This window comes from Nyctereutes procyonoides, unplaced genomic scaffold, assembly GCF_905146905.1.
Source record: "Nyctereutes procyonoides isolate TBG_1078 unplaced genomic scaffold, NYPRO_anot_genome, whole genome shotgun sequence".
Taxonomy (NCBI): domain Eukaryota; kingdom Metazoa; phylum Chordata; class Mammalia; order Carnivora; family Canidae; genus Nyctereutes; species Nyctereutes procyonoides.
In genome coordinates, this window is record NW_026575037.1 from 9,344,652 (window position 1) to 9,360,837 (window position 16,186).

At 40.1% G+C, this 16,186-nt stretch overlaps 1 protein-coding gene across 2 annotated transcripts in view; it reads right to left on the reverse strand.

Annotated features, from left to right (window-relative positions):
* The window catches only part of CUNH1orf21 (chromosome unknown C1orf21 homolog), a 219,730-nt gene that overhangs the window by 28,834 nt on the left and 174,710 nt on the right, over positions 1–16,186 (reverse strand). For both annotated transcript variants that reach the window (XM_055319476.1, XM_055319477.1), the window contains one exon: positions 322–398. In XM_055319476.1, the coding sequence (XP_055175451.1) occupies positions 322–398 (77 nt within the window). The remainder of the gene's footprint in view (positions 1–321; positions 399–16,186) is intronic.

A 16,186-nucleotide genomic window follows, 5' to 3' on the forward strand; every position in this document is an offset into this window, starting at 1 on the left:
GTTCTTAATTTTAATGCAGTCATACCAATCATTTTTCTTAAGATCTGCATCTTTTGTGACTTGTTCAAAATTCTTTCCTACTCCATAGTCATAAAGATATTCCCCTTTATTTTCTTCTAACTGATTTGAAATGTCAGTTCTGTCACTTATTATGGATCTGTTTTGGGACTCTCTATTCTGTTCCGTTAGACCAAACCACACTGTCTCAATTCACTGAAGCTTTACATTAAGTCTTGGTTATCTAGGAGGCAAAACTGAGCTCACTCTGAAAACATTATTAGCTTTAAAAACAACATAAGGAAAATCGGGACCAGAACTTACTTTGCTCTGGGCTGATGAACTAATCCTGGAATCTCTTTATTAGTTTTAAGTCTTACATTTGAACTGGCACTTTTTTCCTGAAAAACATAAACACAGATGTAAAAGACAAGGTGAGAATCAGCAATTAAACAATGGCATGGACTGTCATCACAGAAATGCTAGATTTGAGACCCTTCACAGCAGGTCACTTCGTGAGGACAAAAATCCTTGCAAAGATGTGACGCTATAAGGTAAACTGCCAAGCATTTTAGCAGGGAACACTGTCATGGAAAGAGGAGGTTGCTTTATGACAGCTATAACTATTTTTAGAAAATTATGTGCAACTAGTATTTGATGTTTAGGTGTTTTTAGGGAAGAATAGAAAAGAATAAAAGAATAGAAGATTCTAGTGCCAATGAGCAGCAGTAGTGTAACCACAGACATTGTTTACATTCTCAGGTAACAGACTTCAGTGCATTTTGTTTATAAAAGACAACTACAACTGCAGTTATTGAGATGTGAAGTTTGCACGAGGCCCTAGCATTGACAGAGACAACATGATTAACAGTAACTAAGTTATTCCATCCAGAACAAATGCTGAGATGGAATTCAATTGAATTAGTAAAATTCAATACTAACTTATATTCAAGAAGCAGTTCTTTGGCTTTAGTCTGATATGATTTCTTTTCTTTTTAAAAAATTTTATTTATTTATTCATGAGAGATACACAGGGAGAGGCAGAGATATAGGCAGAGGGAGAAGCAGGCTCTCTGCGGAGAGCCTGATGTGGTACTTGATCCCAGGACCCCAGGATCAGGAGCTGAGCCAAAGGGAGACACTCAACCACTAAGCCATCCAGGTGCCCTGTCCGATCTGATTTCTTATTCCCAGTACACTAGCCACATGAGAAAGAAACCCTCTCAGAGCTTAAGATGCAAGTGTATTGGATGCTTAGGTAGTTCAATCGATTCAGTATCTGTCTTCGGCTCAGGTCATGATCTCAGGGTCCTGGGATGGAGCCTTGCACATGGCTTCCTGGTCAGGAGGGAACCTGCTTTTCCCTTTGCCCTTCCCTGCTGTGTTTTTTTTCTCTCTCAAATAAATACAATCTTTTTAAAAATTGCAAGTATATCAGTAGGTATATCATCTCAATAATAGTACTGCTCTGTATTTATACAACATTATCTTTAAAAAATATTCAGGATGCTTTATAATTTGCTCTGAAAACACAGCACTGAAATGAAAGACTATTCCAAACCTATTTATAACAGGTGACTATATACACTCAAGAAACCTGACGTGTAGTGATAATTAAAGACCCAGGCGAGGGCAAGGAATAAAGACTCCTATGGGTCAACCCACTGTTCTTATCACATGCAGAGTGATGTGGGATGGCATATAAAACAGATGGTCCCCAAATGAACTCTTTCGGGAGTTCCTACTGCTCTCAGGGCAGCAGAAGCCATTTAAATCAGTGAAACTCCAATGATGTACACACTGTGGTTATTTGCTATTTACCATCCAATGTGAGCTTCTCTGTATAACATCAGTACTCCAAAATACAGGGTAATTTTTGTTTGTGATGGTCTAGGAAAAGAAACAATCGGTACTATTCTTTTTGCAGTCTATCTTACCTTCTTTACCTGACACTAAACTTTAGAGTATTTTCGTAAACTTTTAAAAGGTATAAAATATATACTTTTCCTCCTGCTGATACAGCCAGGGAACAATAGATGAACTATCTTAGTTTTCATTTTCAGAAAGCAGCCCCAGGAAGGCAGGCTCAGTTCCTTCTTTACTACTGGGGCCTCGGAGCCTGCGTGGGGCCTGGCACTTTGGGAGTTACGCATCATATGCCAGTAACACGAATGAACAAGGTCAACAAATGATGAACTTTTTAACAGTGAGAGATAAAAATAGCTCTAACGTGGTCTCTCTGAAGGACTGCAGAGGTAAGTCCCAAGTTAGTCATTTTCTTTCCCCCTTAGCTGCTTGCTTGAATTAAGCACTGAAAATGGACATATGACAGAGCCTTACACTTTTTTTTCTATTCATATAATTTCCCAAACTCTGAGCTTAGATAGTACATTGTAATTGACTGATTGACTGATTGATAGACTGTAATTTTAAACATTGCTAGGGCAGGAACGAGGCCTCTAATTCTAAGATTATAAATGATACACAATTGTATACTGTTTATAGTCAATTTATTAAACTGTACCCATCATAGTTACATTGCCTCACCACATCTTCCTTAAAAACACATTGTGTGGTTGCTAGGAAAAGGAGGAAACTCCACACAACAGAGGCTTAGTGGATGGGTGGGGTACTCCGCCGAACAAGCCATGCCTCTGCATATGTGCAGAGGCAAGCACTTCCAGGAACTGAGGCAGAGGCTCAGGGTGGGATTTCAGCTTCAGATTTCCCAGTTACAAATAAGAAAAAAGAAAGTATATGCTATTACATAGTGATTTCTCTGATTATTTATGTATAATATATTTGTTTTTTATAAATTACTACTCCCAAGGGCACCTGGGTGGCTTAGTGGTTGAGCATCTGCCTTTGTTCAGGTCATGATCCCGGGGTCCTAGGATCGAGTCCTGCATTGGGCTCCCCACAGGGAGCCTGCTTTCTCCCTCTGCCTGTGTCTCTGCCTCTCTGTGTCTCTCAAGAATAAATAAATAAAATATTTAAAAAAAACAACAAATTACCACTCTCCAAGACCGTAATAACAACTCAATGATCACTTACTATATATATAAGTCAGGCACTATTCTAAGTGACTTCCATATATTAACTCATTTTAATACTCACAAATATTTACATATATTAACATATCTTTATGTTCATAATACCTCACTGAGATAGGTACCATTTTTATTTTCATTTTATTTTATTATTTTTAAAAAAGATTTTATTTATTTATTCATAAAAGACAGAGAAAGGCAGAGACCTAGGCAGAGGGAGAGGCAGGCTCCCTGGAGGGAGCCCAACGTGTGACTCCAGTATCACGCCCTGAGGTGAAGACAGACACTCAGCCACTGAGCCACCCAGGTGTCTCTCTTCTGATTTTTAGATCTTAGCATTTGTTGCCACTTCCATTTGTTTGGCACTTATTTATGACTTATCATTATTAGTTACTATCTCCATTTGTCTTATTTGCTGTGTCTGAATTTTAAGCTCCCTGAGGACAAGAATCTTTTCAATTACTTGGTATTTTAACCTAATACCCACCACATAGTAGATAACTATTAATCAGTTGATTGTAATAATTAATAGAACTAACCAGAAAATATTTTTCACTGTTGACTCTTATTGCAAATATTTATAAAAGCTATTATACTTTATCTTAGTGCAGTTAACGTAAATATTTTATTATTGAGGATTTCTCAATAATTGATGATCTGGAAACATGATTTATTTGATGTTTTTGTTTGTTATGCTAGATCCTTGGCATATGCTTGCTCTTTTGTTTTTTATATGGACTGCAGAAGACCATCCAAGTTTTTTTTTTTTTTTTAAGATTTTATTTACTTATTCATGAGAGACACACAGGAGAGAGACAGAGGCAGAGACACAGGCAGAGGGAGAAGCAGGCTCCCATGCAAGGAACCTGATGTGGGACTCGATCCTGGGACTCCAGGATCACACCCTGAGTGGAAGGCAGACACTCAACCGCTGAGCCACTGAGGCATCCCTTTATTCCCATTTTATAGATGAGAAAGCTGAGGCACTGAGAGGTGAAGCATTTACCTGAGATCATACGAGTAATAAGTGATAGCGTTGGGATTCTGATCCAAGCAGAATGGCCCCAGAGTCCATGCTATTAGCCACGAGGCCAGCAGTTCTCAAACCCCTTTGCCCATACTCTTCAAATTTTTATACATTTTGTAGAACCATATGAAAAAAAAAAACCACATTTGTTAAAATTACCATCAATTTCATTAGGAAAATTTTGACAGAAGCTGTCAAGCTCATGGTGGTATAAAATTTTCCAAAACTCTACTTTTGGTTTAATGTTTGAATTTTGTGACTGGCAACACATACTGCCAATTGTTTTCTTTGAAGTGACAGGTTCTCTTCATTCATTCTTGAGACAATGTTTGCCAAATACCCAAGTCTTAATGTCCATAATTTGTCTGTCAGGCATTTTTTTTCTAAAGTAGAGATGGTGTCCCATAAAAACAACCACTAGTTCAGACTGCAACTCAATCAGCTGCTGAGGTACTTTTCCTTGAGATAACCACTTTGCCTGGGTGTGCAGAAGAAATGCTTTACATATGCCTATTTCCCATCTCATCACACAGACTATTAAAAAGCTATGCATCCAAGGCACAATATTTAATAAAATTAAATAAAAGTTACTGCTTCATTCTTAAATGAAAATGGAAGCTATTCTTTTACTGTAAGTGCATAGTGGTGGTGAATAAGATGACTACTTATATGGTTTGGCACTACTGCCTTGATTTGTGCTAAGGCACTAGGCAGGTCTACCCATCATGATTTTGCACCGTCAATACAAATAACAACATGGCAAAAAAGGCAAACTGCTTTTTAGTATTGTTAGGGAAATGAACTTGAGGACATCCTGAGACTGTTTTAAGGACTGCAGGCCATACTTTGACAAGTGTCTCTCTAGTTCTTTTGCAGAGAAAAGAACTATTGATTATTTAATTTGCTATATGCTTTATTATTTTTTTTAAATATTTTTTTAAATTTTTATTTATTATTTATGATAGTCACAGAGAGAGAGAGAGAGGCAGAGACACAGGCAGAGGGAGAAGCAGGCTCCATGCACCGGGAACCCGACGTGGGATTCGATCCCGGGTCTCCAGGATCGCGCCCTGGGCCAAAGGCAGGCGCCAAACCGCTGCGCCACCCAGGGATCCCTAATTTGCTATATGCTTTATTAAAAAAAAAACTAACCACCTTATTGAGGTAAAATTTACATTTCATAAAATTCCATTATAAATGTATGATTAAGTGACTTTAGCAAATTTATAGAACTGTACAATTATCACCACAATCCAGTTTTAGAACAGTTTTATCATCCTAAAGTTTTCTCAAACCCATTTGCAGTTCTTTTCTGCTCTGCTCTCTAGCTCCCAGTAACCACAATTCTTTCGGTCTCGACAAATTTGTCTTTTATGGATTCATATAAATGGAATCTTTTAATATATAGCCTTTGGTGTCTGGCATTTTTCACTTAGCATAACGTTTCTGAGATTCATTTATATTGTAGCTTTTTTCAGTATCTCACTTATTTTAATCGCTAAGTAATATTCCAATGTATGGATATTCCATATTTTGTTTATACATTTACCACTTGATGGACATTTGGGTTGTTTCAAGTTTGAGGGATACTATGAATAATGCTGCTATGAACATTCACATATAAGAATGTGAATTTGTGTGAATATATATTGTCATTTCTCTTCGGCAGGTTCCTAGAAGTGGAATTGCTAGATTATATGGTAAGTGTATATTTAATTATTTAAGATATTACCAAACTGTTTTCCAAAAGTGGCTGCACTATTTTACATTCTCACTTGGGGTGCATGATGTTTCCAGTTATTGCCATTCAAGTGGTGTCTCATTGTGGGCTTATTTATTCTTAAAAACATGACTTATTTGGATTTGTTCTTTGCATCTCGGAATACCCAGCACATTGCTACGTGGGAGCATTTATATGCTTATCAGTTAGCTACATTTGCATAAAGAAGTCAGTTTTATATTTGCTTATAAATATCCCTTCTCTTCTGGGTTTGTTTGTTGGGGAAGTGGAGGTTTAAAAAGATCTGCTTTTAAAAAAGGAGGCAAAGAAACAAAACCAGGAAGGGCTGGCACGATGAAGCTGCTGGGAGCTCAGATGATGCAGACCCAAAAGAGAGCCAAAAGCCATGTCTGGGGTACTCCAGAAATATGAACAGAGAATCTGGGAGATGATGGAAGTAGTAACTAAGATATCATTTTCTTTGGCAGAAAAACCTATTTTATTGGTATTTGACACTTACAAACTAAGTACCTAAAATAAACTGGAACCAAGTTGGACTAATTAAGATGAAGCCATTGAATAGGCCCCCAGCAAATAGTTTGTAGAGCAGTGTTTTTTTATGATCCATCCATTCCGGTATCAGAATCCTCTGTGATGCTTGATAAAATACAGATCCCCAGGCCCTATTCAAGATTTCCTGAGTGTGAGTCTCTGGGATTGAGGCCCAGGAATCTGCACTTTATTTCATTTTAAGTAGGCTCCACACCCAGTGTGGAGCCCAATGCAGGGCTTGAACTCATAACCCTGAGATCCAGACCTGAGCTGAGACCAGGAGTCAGATGCTTCATTGGCTGAGCCACCCGGGCACCCCAAGAAATCTGCATATTAAATAAGAGTCCTAGGTGACTCTTTTTTTTTTAATTTTTATTTATTTATGATAGTCACAGAGAGAGAGAGAGAGAGGCAGAGACACAGGCAGAGGGAGAAGCAGGCTCCATGCACCGGGAGCCCGGCGTGGGATTCGATCCCGGGTCTCCAGGATCGCGCCCTGGGCCAAAGGCAGGCGCCAAACCGCTGCGCCACCCAGGGATCCCTTAGGTGACTCTTAAACTTAAAAAAGTTTAAGAAGTTCTATTTCAGAGAAATAGTACCTGGGGTTTGCAGAGCTGCCCTGGGGGTCAACAGAGAGGCCCACCAGAGCAGCAACCCCTGGAACCTGTTTTATACTTAGGGGCTCTATCAGTGGAAAAAAGCATCCATTTCTCAAAAATATTTGGAAACTAATGCCAGGTAGTGACAGGTTTATTTAAACAGCAAATCTCCCATCCAAGCACTAACCAGGACCGATCCTGCTTAGCTTCTGAGATCAGATGAGATCAGGCGCGTTAAACAGCAAATCAAACAACTTTTTCCTTTGCTTGGAATAATTCTCTTTTGTGATGAAGAGAACACACTTGTCAGTGTCCAGAGTAAATTTACATTCTCTTAGTTCCTCTGAGGTTGGAGACAGTCAAAGCAACTGTATTTATGCTGCTGCTGCCCAATCCCTGGGTGGCATCTCCCAAAGGGAAAGTCAGAACTCTCAGAGAAACTATAGCTTTTCAAAAAAGTTCCCCTGAACTTCCCCCTTCTTAATTCTTTTTTTTTTTTTTTGAAGATTTTATTTTTATGTGATCTCTACACCCAGTGTGGGGCTCTGACACACAACCCAGAGATCAAGAGCTGCGTGCTCCACCAACTGAGCCAGCCAGGTGCCCCAGCCTTCCTTAATTCTGAAGGGCGTCATACAGTGCATTCAGGAAGATGACAGGGAGCATCCTCCTTGTTGGCAAGGAGTGGAACTTCTTTTCTCCCATCACTTCTTTGCTTGTGTCATCCCACTGAGTCCGAGCAGATCTAGGGAGCTGTAGCCCTGGGAGGCTCCCTGAACTGGTTCTGGGTTGGAAATGCGGAGAGGAATCTTGATTTCTCTTTCTGAGCCCAACAATAGGAAGTTGTTTGTTTGTTACAGTTTTTATTTGTTTGTTCACGAGAGATACGGAGATAGAGAGAGGCAGAGACATACATAGGCAGAGGGAGAAACAGGCTCCATGCAGGGAACTCGATGCAGGACTCGATCTCAGGACCCTGGGATCAAGACCTGAGCCAAAGGCAGATGCTCAACCACTGAGCCACCCAGGTGTCCTAGAAGTTTGGTCTTATAAAGAAATCCCAGGGGCCAGATGGAGGCCGGAAGCTGGAGACCTAGAGAAAAGTAGTGAGGGCTGCCGAACTAGTCTCTGGGACTGCCAGTGAGGGAGCTATGCAGAGACACAAAAGCACTAACTATGAATTCACAAAGGGACCCCCTTACACACAGACTGTGTATGTGTGTGTGTACATTTGAACCACTGCATTTCAGAAAGCACATGAAACCTAGAAAAGGTAAATAATTTAATTAGAATAAGAGAGTGAGGGGAGGGTACACACATTTTTAAAACAGGAAGGCATCAGCTATAAAATACCTGAGTAATCATTCTAGCTTTGAAGGAATAACCTATAGGATGTACTCTCTAAGAAAACAACCTCATTTGATGTTTTACATGGGATTTCTCTTATGGCATTAACATGGGAAGGATTCAGCTTCCTTCAAATATAAAGGAATTTTAGCTTTTGTCTTCTGAATGATGGTGACTAGCTGAGCCACATTCACTCTACCACAATTTTTGGGTATTAACAAATAGCAAGATCCAAGCTACCAGATACAACTGTTGACTTAGATCGACCTATATTTTCATAATTTCATGAACTCAACGCTTCCATTTATAAATACCTGTCCAAGGAGGTTATTAGAATTATTAGTATCTTGTTAGAATTTAGTAGTGATAAAGTTGGCATGGAAAGTATCAGCTTTATGGAAATTCTTTTTCTATAAATTAAAATATAGCCATGTACTTCATTTTATATCGAGCAAATGTTAAAGTGGGGCAAATCAGTTTTAAAGACCTAATATATTTTGTGCAGCTGTTTCTTGAGGTAGACTGTAAACATTTGAAATAATCCTTAAAAAGTAAACAGAGTTGTAAGAAATTGCTTGGAAAAGATTTAGTTGTGTACCAACAAATCTAAAACAAAATCATTCAGTTACTATGCCAGTATGTCAGTAATTAAAAGTACCAAGTTACATATAATGTTGTCAAATTACACTGAGAATTTGAAGTTGAGATGTATCTCTGAGTTTTTCAAAGTATTACATACCTACCCAGACAATGAACTAATTTGGAAGAACTTTATTCAGTTTTTGCCCAAGACACTTTGTCACTTTGAATAGGAGAGATTATACTAGAGTAAAAAACAACCTACAATATTGGTGGTTCAATAAAATACAAGCTTATGTCTTGCACATGCTGTATGTCCAGTATAGGCTAGCAGCAAGGCTCTGCTCATTCTAATGCCTCAAGGACTCAGGCTAATGGCAGCCCTATGTTGGTATGTGCTGTCATAATCACCATAGCAGAGGAGGGAAGACTATAGCAGAGCAAAAGCTGAGTGCTCATGTTTACTTGGCCAAAACAAATCAGAGAACTACATGTAGATTCAAGACAGTGGAGAAAGAGGGGCACCTGGGTGACTCAGTGGTTGAACATCTGCCTTTGGCTCAGGGTGTGATTCCAGGGTCCCGGGATCGAGTCCCACACTGGGCTCCCCACAGGGAGTCTGCTTCTTCCTCTGCCTGTGTGCCTATCATGAATAAATAAAATCTTGAGAGAGAGAAAGAGAGAGAGAGAACACAGAAAAAGTATAACCCTACTACGTGCTTGGAAAGACAGAACTAGAATATTTATGAATAGCCTGAATGATTACCCTAATACTCATTTTTTTAAAAAAAGTGTTTTCTTGATCACAGAACTACCTAACGTTAATTACAGAAATCTTCTTTTCTGAATAATCTGAAGTATAACTGTGTCAAGTATCTGATTTGTACTAAATTATGTGTAATTCACAGAAATATGGAAGAAACTTAATTACCCAAAGTTTATATTGGGCTAAAACTTGAGTTTAGACTTCAAAACAAATCTGAAACTACTTGGTTAGCTGACTGTAGTGGATGAGCCTTAGTAAGTCATGCTAAACGCCACCTGGATATAGTAAGAGGGCATGGAGGCAAAATCTGTGGTTTATACCCCAGAGAATCACACCTACATCCACACTGACACCCATACCCACACACTTCTTGAATTTTCCATTTCTCACTTCTTCCAACCATCAAATAAAATGAAACACACAGAAATGCCAATCACATTCATTGTCATCCATAATAACAAGATCAAAGATTTTCGGAATTCAGCTCTCAACGGACTGTGGTCCCTAAAGACTGCATTTAAGAGCCGTCTAGCACAAAACAAACACGCTTTATAACAGCTTTTTCTGGTGGGCGAAAAGATAGCCAGAAAAATCAAAGGATGTTTGATCAAAGTTAATAAAATATCACAGTGAAATGTATCACCCATCATGTCTTAAAAATTTTAACAAATAAAAGTCACCATTTATGCAGAGTCGCTAAGATTTTCCTGTGAAGAACCAAAATCTTGACAGGTTTTCCTCACTGAGTTAAGGAAACTGCAAATGTCAAAGCTAAAAACAAAAAGTTAAATGATCCAGTTTTTCTTATGGGCACGACTGTTTTTCTCATACTCATTGTACTGTATAAGCTAGCTAAAAACTCCAACTCTGGCCTTCCTGAACTCTCTGGACACACCCACAATTCTTTTTAATCCCGAACTTGTCAGTGCCCAGAAAATCTGCTGCATTGGTTTCCTATTGCTGCTGTGGCACGTGAACGTGGGGGCTTAAAACCACACACATTTATTATCTTACACTTCTGGAGGTCAGAAGCCTGAAAATAGGCTGCAGGGCTGCCTTCCATCCGGAGGCTCTAGGAGAGAATGTTTCCTTGCTGGTCTCGGCTTCCACATGGCACCTGCACTCGCTGGTTCAGGGTCCCTCTCTCCATCTTGGAAGTAGCTGTAGCATCTTCTCTCCTCGCTGACCTCTGCTCTGGCCTTACATCTTCTTTTTCTAACTCTGATTCTCCTACCTCCATCCTGAAAGGATCCTTGTGATTATATGGGTCCTACTCAATTCAAGAAAATCTCTCCATGTCAAGATCCTTGATTTAATCACATCTGTAAAGTCCCTTTTCCAATGTAAGGCACCTTATTTGCAGTTTCCATGGATTAGGATGTGGACATCTTTGGGGGCAGGTTTTATTTGGCCTAACGTAGTGTTCCCCCTGGAGTCATACTAACGATTCAGACTTCTCCCACAAACAAAACAGGTTGATCCCAAGGTATCCCAAAGTCTCAACCCATTACAGCATCAACACAAGTCTCAAGTATTAGCCAAATCTCAACAGCTCAAAAGTCCCTAAATCTCATTATTTAAATAACCTAAATTAGTTACGAATGAGGCTCTGGGTTTAAACCACCCTCGGGCAGAATTCCTCTCTGTGAACCTGTGGAACTAGAAATTAAGTTGCCTGCTCACAAAATAAAAATAGTGGTGCAGGTATAAGATGACAGTATAGGTATTCCCATTCCAACAGGGAGAATGGAAGAAAGAAAGGAGTCACTTGTTCCAAGGAATTTCAAAATCCAACTGGGCAAACTCAAGTTTGCTCAAGGTCTGGTAATAATCCTCTGTGGATTAAGACTCTGCTCCTAGACCTGCAGCTCTATCCTTTTTTTTTTTTGAAGGGTAGTAACATGTTTGCAGCTGAGCTCTTTTATCAGCTTGTTTCCTGCCTGCAGGATTTTGGGAGCGTGACACCCTTCTTTCATCTCACCCTCTCGCTGTCCCTTCTGGTTCAAACTGGCAGTGTTTCAACAGAAACATCCTCAAGAACTCCATGGGCCTCCTGTGTATGTCATGGGGATTCACTTCATTACAAAGAAGGCTCTTCCACAGAGATTTCCTAGATAATACCATCTCTATTTCTGGCTTCTGCTGAGATGGTTGAGGGAATACATGCCTAATTTATTCAGAGAGTCATCTGTGGGACTGAATACTCTGACCTCTTAATTTTTTCCAGGGATTAGCTGAACAGTCACACCCTTGGCCTTCTTTCCAGAGCATGTGTTCCTGATAGTGAATCTCCTAGTTTTAGTATCTTTTGCAATTCGGACAGGCTAAGAATTTCCCAAATCAACAAGTCCTGGCTCCTTTTTGATGAACAATTCTTCCTTCAATTTATTTCTTTGCTTTCACATTTTACTATAAGCAGCAAGAAGAAACTAGGTGGTGACTTCAACACTCTGCTTTGAAATATTCTCAGCTAAACAGTAAAGTTCATTGTTCACACGTTCTGCTTTCCACATCCTTGTAGAACATGATTTGTTAAGTGTTTGGCGGCCATATTATGAATGTTGCCTTTCTTCCAGTTTCTAACTGGAAACTTGCCAGTGGTAACTTTCATGTCCATATTTCTACCAACAGTGTGTTTGTGATGACTTATATTCTCTAAGATGATATAGGTTTTCTTCACCATGCTCTTCACATTTTTTCTGAGCCCTCAGCAGCAGAGTCTTTAACATCCATATTTCTACTAACTGTTCAAGGCAATCTAGGCTTTTTCTACCATGCTTCCAGGCTCTGTCCACTTCCCAGTTCCAAAGCCACTCCACATTTATAGGTGTTTATTACAGCATTATTATATTTCAAGGTACCAAGTCTATATTGGCTTTCTACTGCTGCCTAACAAATTACCACATACTTAGGTATCTTTAAAACACAAATTTGGAAGTCAGAAGTCTAAAACTAGTTTGTAGGGCGGTCTTCCTTCTAGAGGCTCTAGGAGAGAATCTGTTTCCTTGACTTTTCTAGCATCTAGCGACGGACTGATTATCTTTGCTCAAGCTCCTCTTCCCATTTTCAAAGTCAGAGCTTAGCATCTCTCTTCTTTGACCTCTGCTTCCAACTTTATATCTTCTTTTACTAACTCTGATCCTCTTGCATTCCTCTTAGAAGGATCCTTGTGATTTTACTGGGCTCACCTGGATAATCCAGGATAATCTCTCTATGTCAAGACCCTTAATGTAAACACATCTGCAAAGTCCCTTCTCCCATGTAAGGTAACATACTGACAGGTTCCAGAACTCGGCACATCACATCTGCAAAACTCAGTCCTATCAGGACAAACAAGGTCCATGGATCACAATGAAAAGTCATGCAGGGACAGAAACATGGACTGATGTGCACTTGTGGAAGGAAGTTTACCATAGTCTACCATAGTAGGGAAACCTATGATCTATTCTTCACTAAATCACTGTTTAATGGTCCTTGTGTGTCAGACCATGCTAGAGAATTAGAGATATGATCCTCATCCGCTGAAAGTCAAAGTGAACTAATATTTAGAAATGACAGAAGTATGTGTGGTGGAAGCACTTGAGATGACAAACTCAGAGGAAGAGGTCAGGGAAGCTTCCTGGAGATGGAGCCAGTCAGAGTTGGGTCTTGAAGGTGGAAGAATGTATACCCTGACAGGGAAAGAAGAGAATATAACTTGTACCAGGAACCATACAGAGCCTGGGAGAACCAGGGAGTATGAGGTGCCAGGAGGGCATATGAGAGATGAGGTGGTGAGACGGGCAGGAGCAGAGGGCTCATGCTTGGACATTGGGTATTCCTCTAAAGTAAGTTTATGAATCTTCTGGCAAAACGTTTCAGAGATGGAAGCAGAGAGTCAGTTGGGAAGCTGTGCCAGTAAATCAGCAGAGAGTCTATGGAAGCTCACTAAGACCGGAGGGGCACAGCACAGTAGATACCAAGAGTATAGGCTCTGGAGTCAGACAACCTCCCCGCTTTCTACTTGTGTGACCTCAAGCAGATTATGTAACCTGTGCACTTCAATTTCTTAGTTGTGAAATGGGGACAGAAGTCATACCTACTTCACTGGGTTACCTGTTGTATAGGAAGTGCATCACAAACGAGAGCTTGTATTAGTAAGATAGTTGCCCTGGCAATAAGGATGAGGAAATGGATTGGAGAGTTGTCACGAAAATTCCTGAGTGGCCACTGCATGCTGAGCGCCTTGCTTCTCTTTGAGGGAAACAAGAAAAAGACAAAGGAAATCTCTGCCCCCTTAATGTCAGAGAAGAAACCCCCCAATACTAAATATAGCATTTATGTATCATTTAAATATAAACATCTATAAATAAAATAAATACATATATAAATAAAGCATTTATACATATATAAGTAAAAGCACTGATAAAATCTGAGGTCATTCATCTGAATGTACAGGGGAGGTAGAAGAGGACAAAGTTTAGTCAAGGATGACAGCCAGATTTTTGGCTTAGCTGACAACAGGAAATGGTGGTGGCTAAATGGGGAAATAAAGGAAGTTTAGGGTTACTGATTAAAAGGGGGAAATATGGGGACACCTGGGTGGCTCAGTGGTTGAGCACCTGCCTTTGGTTCAGGTCATGATCCTGGGGTCCAGAGACGGAGTCCTACATCAGGCTCCCCAAAGGGAGCCTGCTTCTCCCTCTGGCTATGTCTCTGCCTCTTTCTGTCTCTCTGATGAATAAAGAAAATCTTAAAAAATATACATATAAAAGGGTGAAATATGGATTTTAAAAATTGCTTTTTCCTCTTTGCTACGTATGTGTAATGGGTGGGTCGACTCCACTTGCTACATATGTGTAATGGGTGGGTCGACTCCATGAGAAGGTATCTTTCTGGACAAGCAAAGGAAAGGTGACATGGCTATTAATGCAGAAACGGGGCTGGGCAGAGTTGTGGTTTTCCTCAAATTAGATGTATTAGATGTAAGCTTCATTCAGGGCCTGAATGAAAGCCTAGAAGGGCTAGATGGCCTGAATGTCAGAAATTAAGAGAAAATGGTGGTCTCTCTGAATGGATACATCAATAGAATGCAATTATTTTTGAGGCCATATCTTTTACTTATCACATGTAGGAGCAAGTCATGTAGGAACGAGTCATTGTAGGAGTGAGGGCCAGGTCCCATGTGTCAGAGGCAGAAAAGCTCTGTAGCTGGAGATCACCGCTCTCAGTCTGGGACTTACTGGTTTACTTTACAAGAGTGGATCTGAGCTCATGCCTGACTGGATCCAGGTGGTCAAGGCATGCTCCCCTCGCTCCTTTGCTTATTGCTTTGATTTCATTTTTTCCATGACCCTGTGGTGATGCCAGATTTCATCCTTACAACCCTGTGACTCAACAGGCTACAAAGTCTTCCCTGTTGGTGCCACTTTCAAGAATCTCAGGGAAACCCTGATAAACCCTGATTAATCTGCCTTCTGTCCAGTGCTGACTTGGCAGGAGAAGAGGAGCAGTCGGGACCACATCTTTTTTTCGGCCTGTGAGCTCTCTGCATGAAAAAAGGTGTTCCCCCCCCCCTACTACTGTACATATTTACAAAACATCTCAATTCTCTGTTGCATGTATTTTTATTTATTTATATTAAAGTATTTATATTTTATTTAACTTCAATTTGTATTTCTCTTTTTAAAAAGTGTTTAAAAAATCTTTTTATGTTTTCACATACAGGAATTAGAAGCTTTGACTGATGGAAAAGAACCCATTTCTTTTTTCCTTTATTCTTTCTCCACCACTTCTACGGTTAGTCCTGGCTAATTCTAAATTTAGCTCCCTACCCGTACATTTTCTTCTCTACCCTTCTGCAACCTTCCCCCACCAGAAGTTGGTGTAAATGAAGGGAAGTCGATGTTTTAATAGTGCCCCCAGGCTTTCCAGCTAATACAAGCGTCAGGTCTGTCATGGCACGATTATTTTACAATGTGGAGTCAGTCACGAGATTTCTGTACACAGTCCTGACAGTGAATAATCAAATCTGGCGTTGTTCCATTATTGACGTAACTCTTAGCCTAAGGCTAGGAAAAGACTGGCTGGTTGTAACTAGAATTTGGGTAGAAAAACCTCTTTAAAATTGAAATATGGTTCTTAGACAATAAAAGGTAAGCACTATTCCCTCCCCACCCACCTCCTTTTGCAGAAATGGGCTGCTAGAAATATCTTCATTCTAAACTTTGCAAACAGAATTGATCCTCAAAGCTTTAATGGGTTGTGTTTAACCAGGAGTGTCTTTATTTGCTTGCCTCCTCAGTCTTTTAGCAGCTTTCTAGAAAAGCTCCCATACCCATCTTTTTCCACATTTGCCTTCACATCTGGTGTACGCTCCCGTAAGACTTCTGAGCCGAGCACTTACTGCCGATGTGGGACGATGATGGAGCCCGACATCAAGCTGGGGAGAGAAGCTAGGAACAAGTGATCTGCATTCTCTGCCACTGTCATTTCTCACCTCTCTGAGGTTCTCTTTTGAGACTTTCCAATAAGGGGCTTATTAGTGGTATGACAGGCCTTGGTTTACTA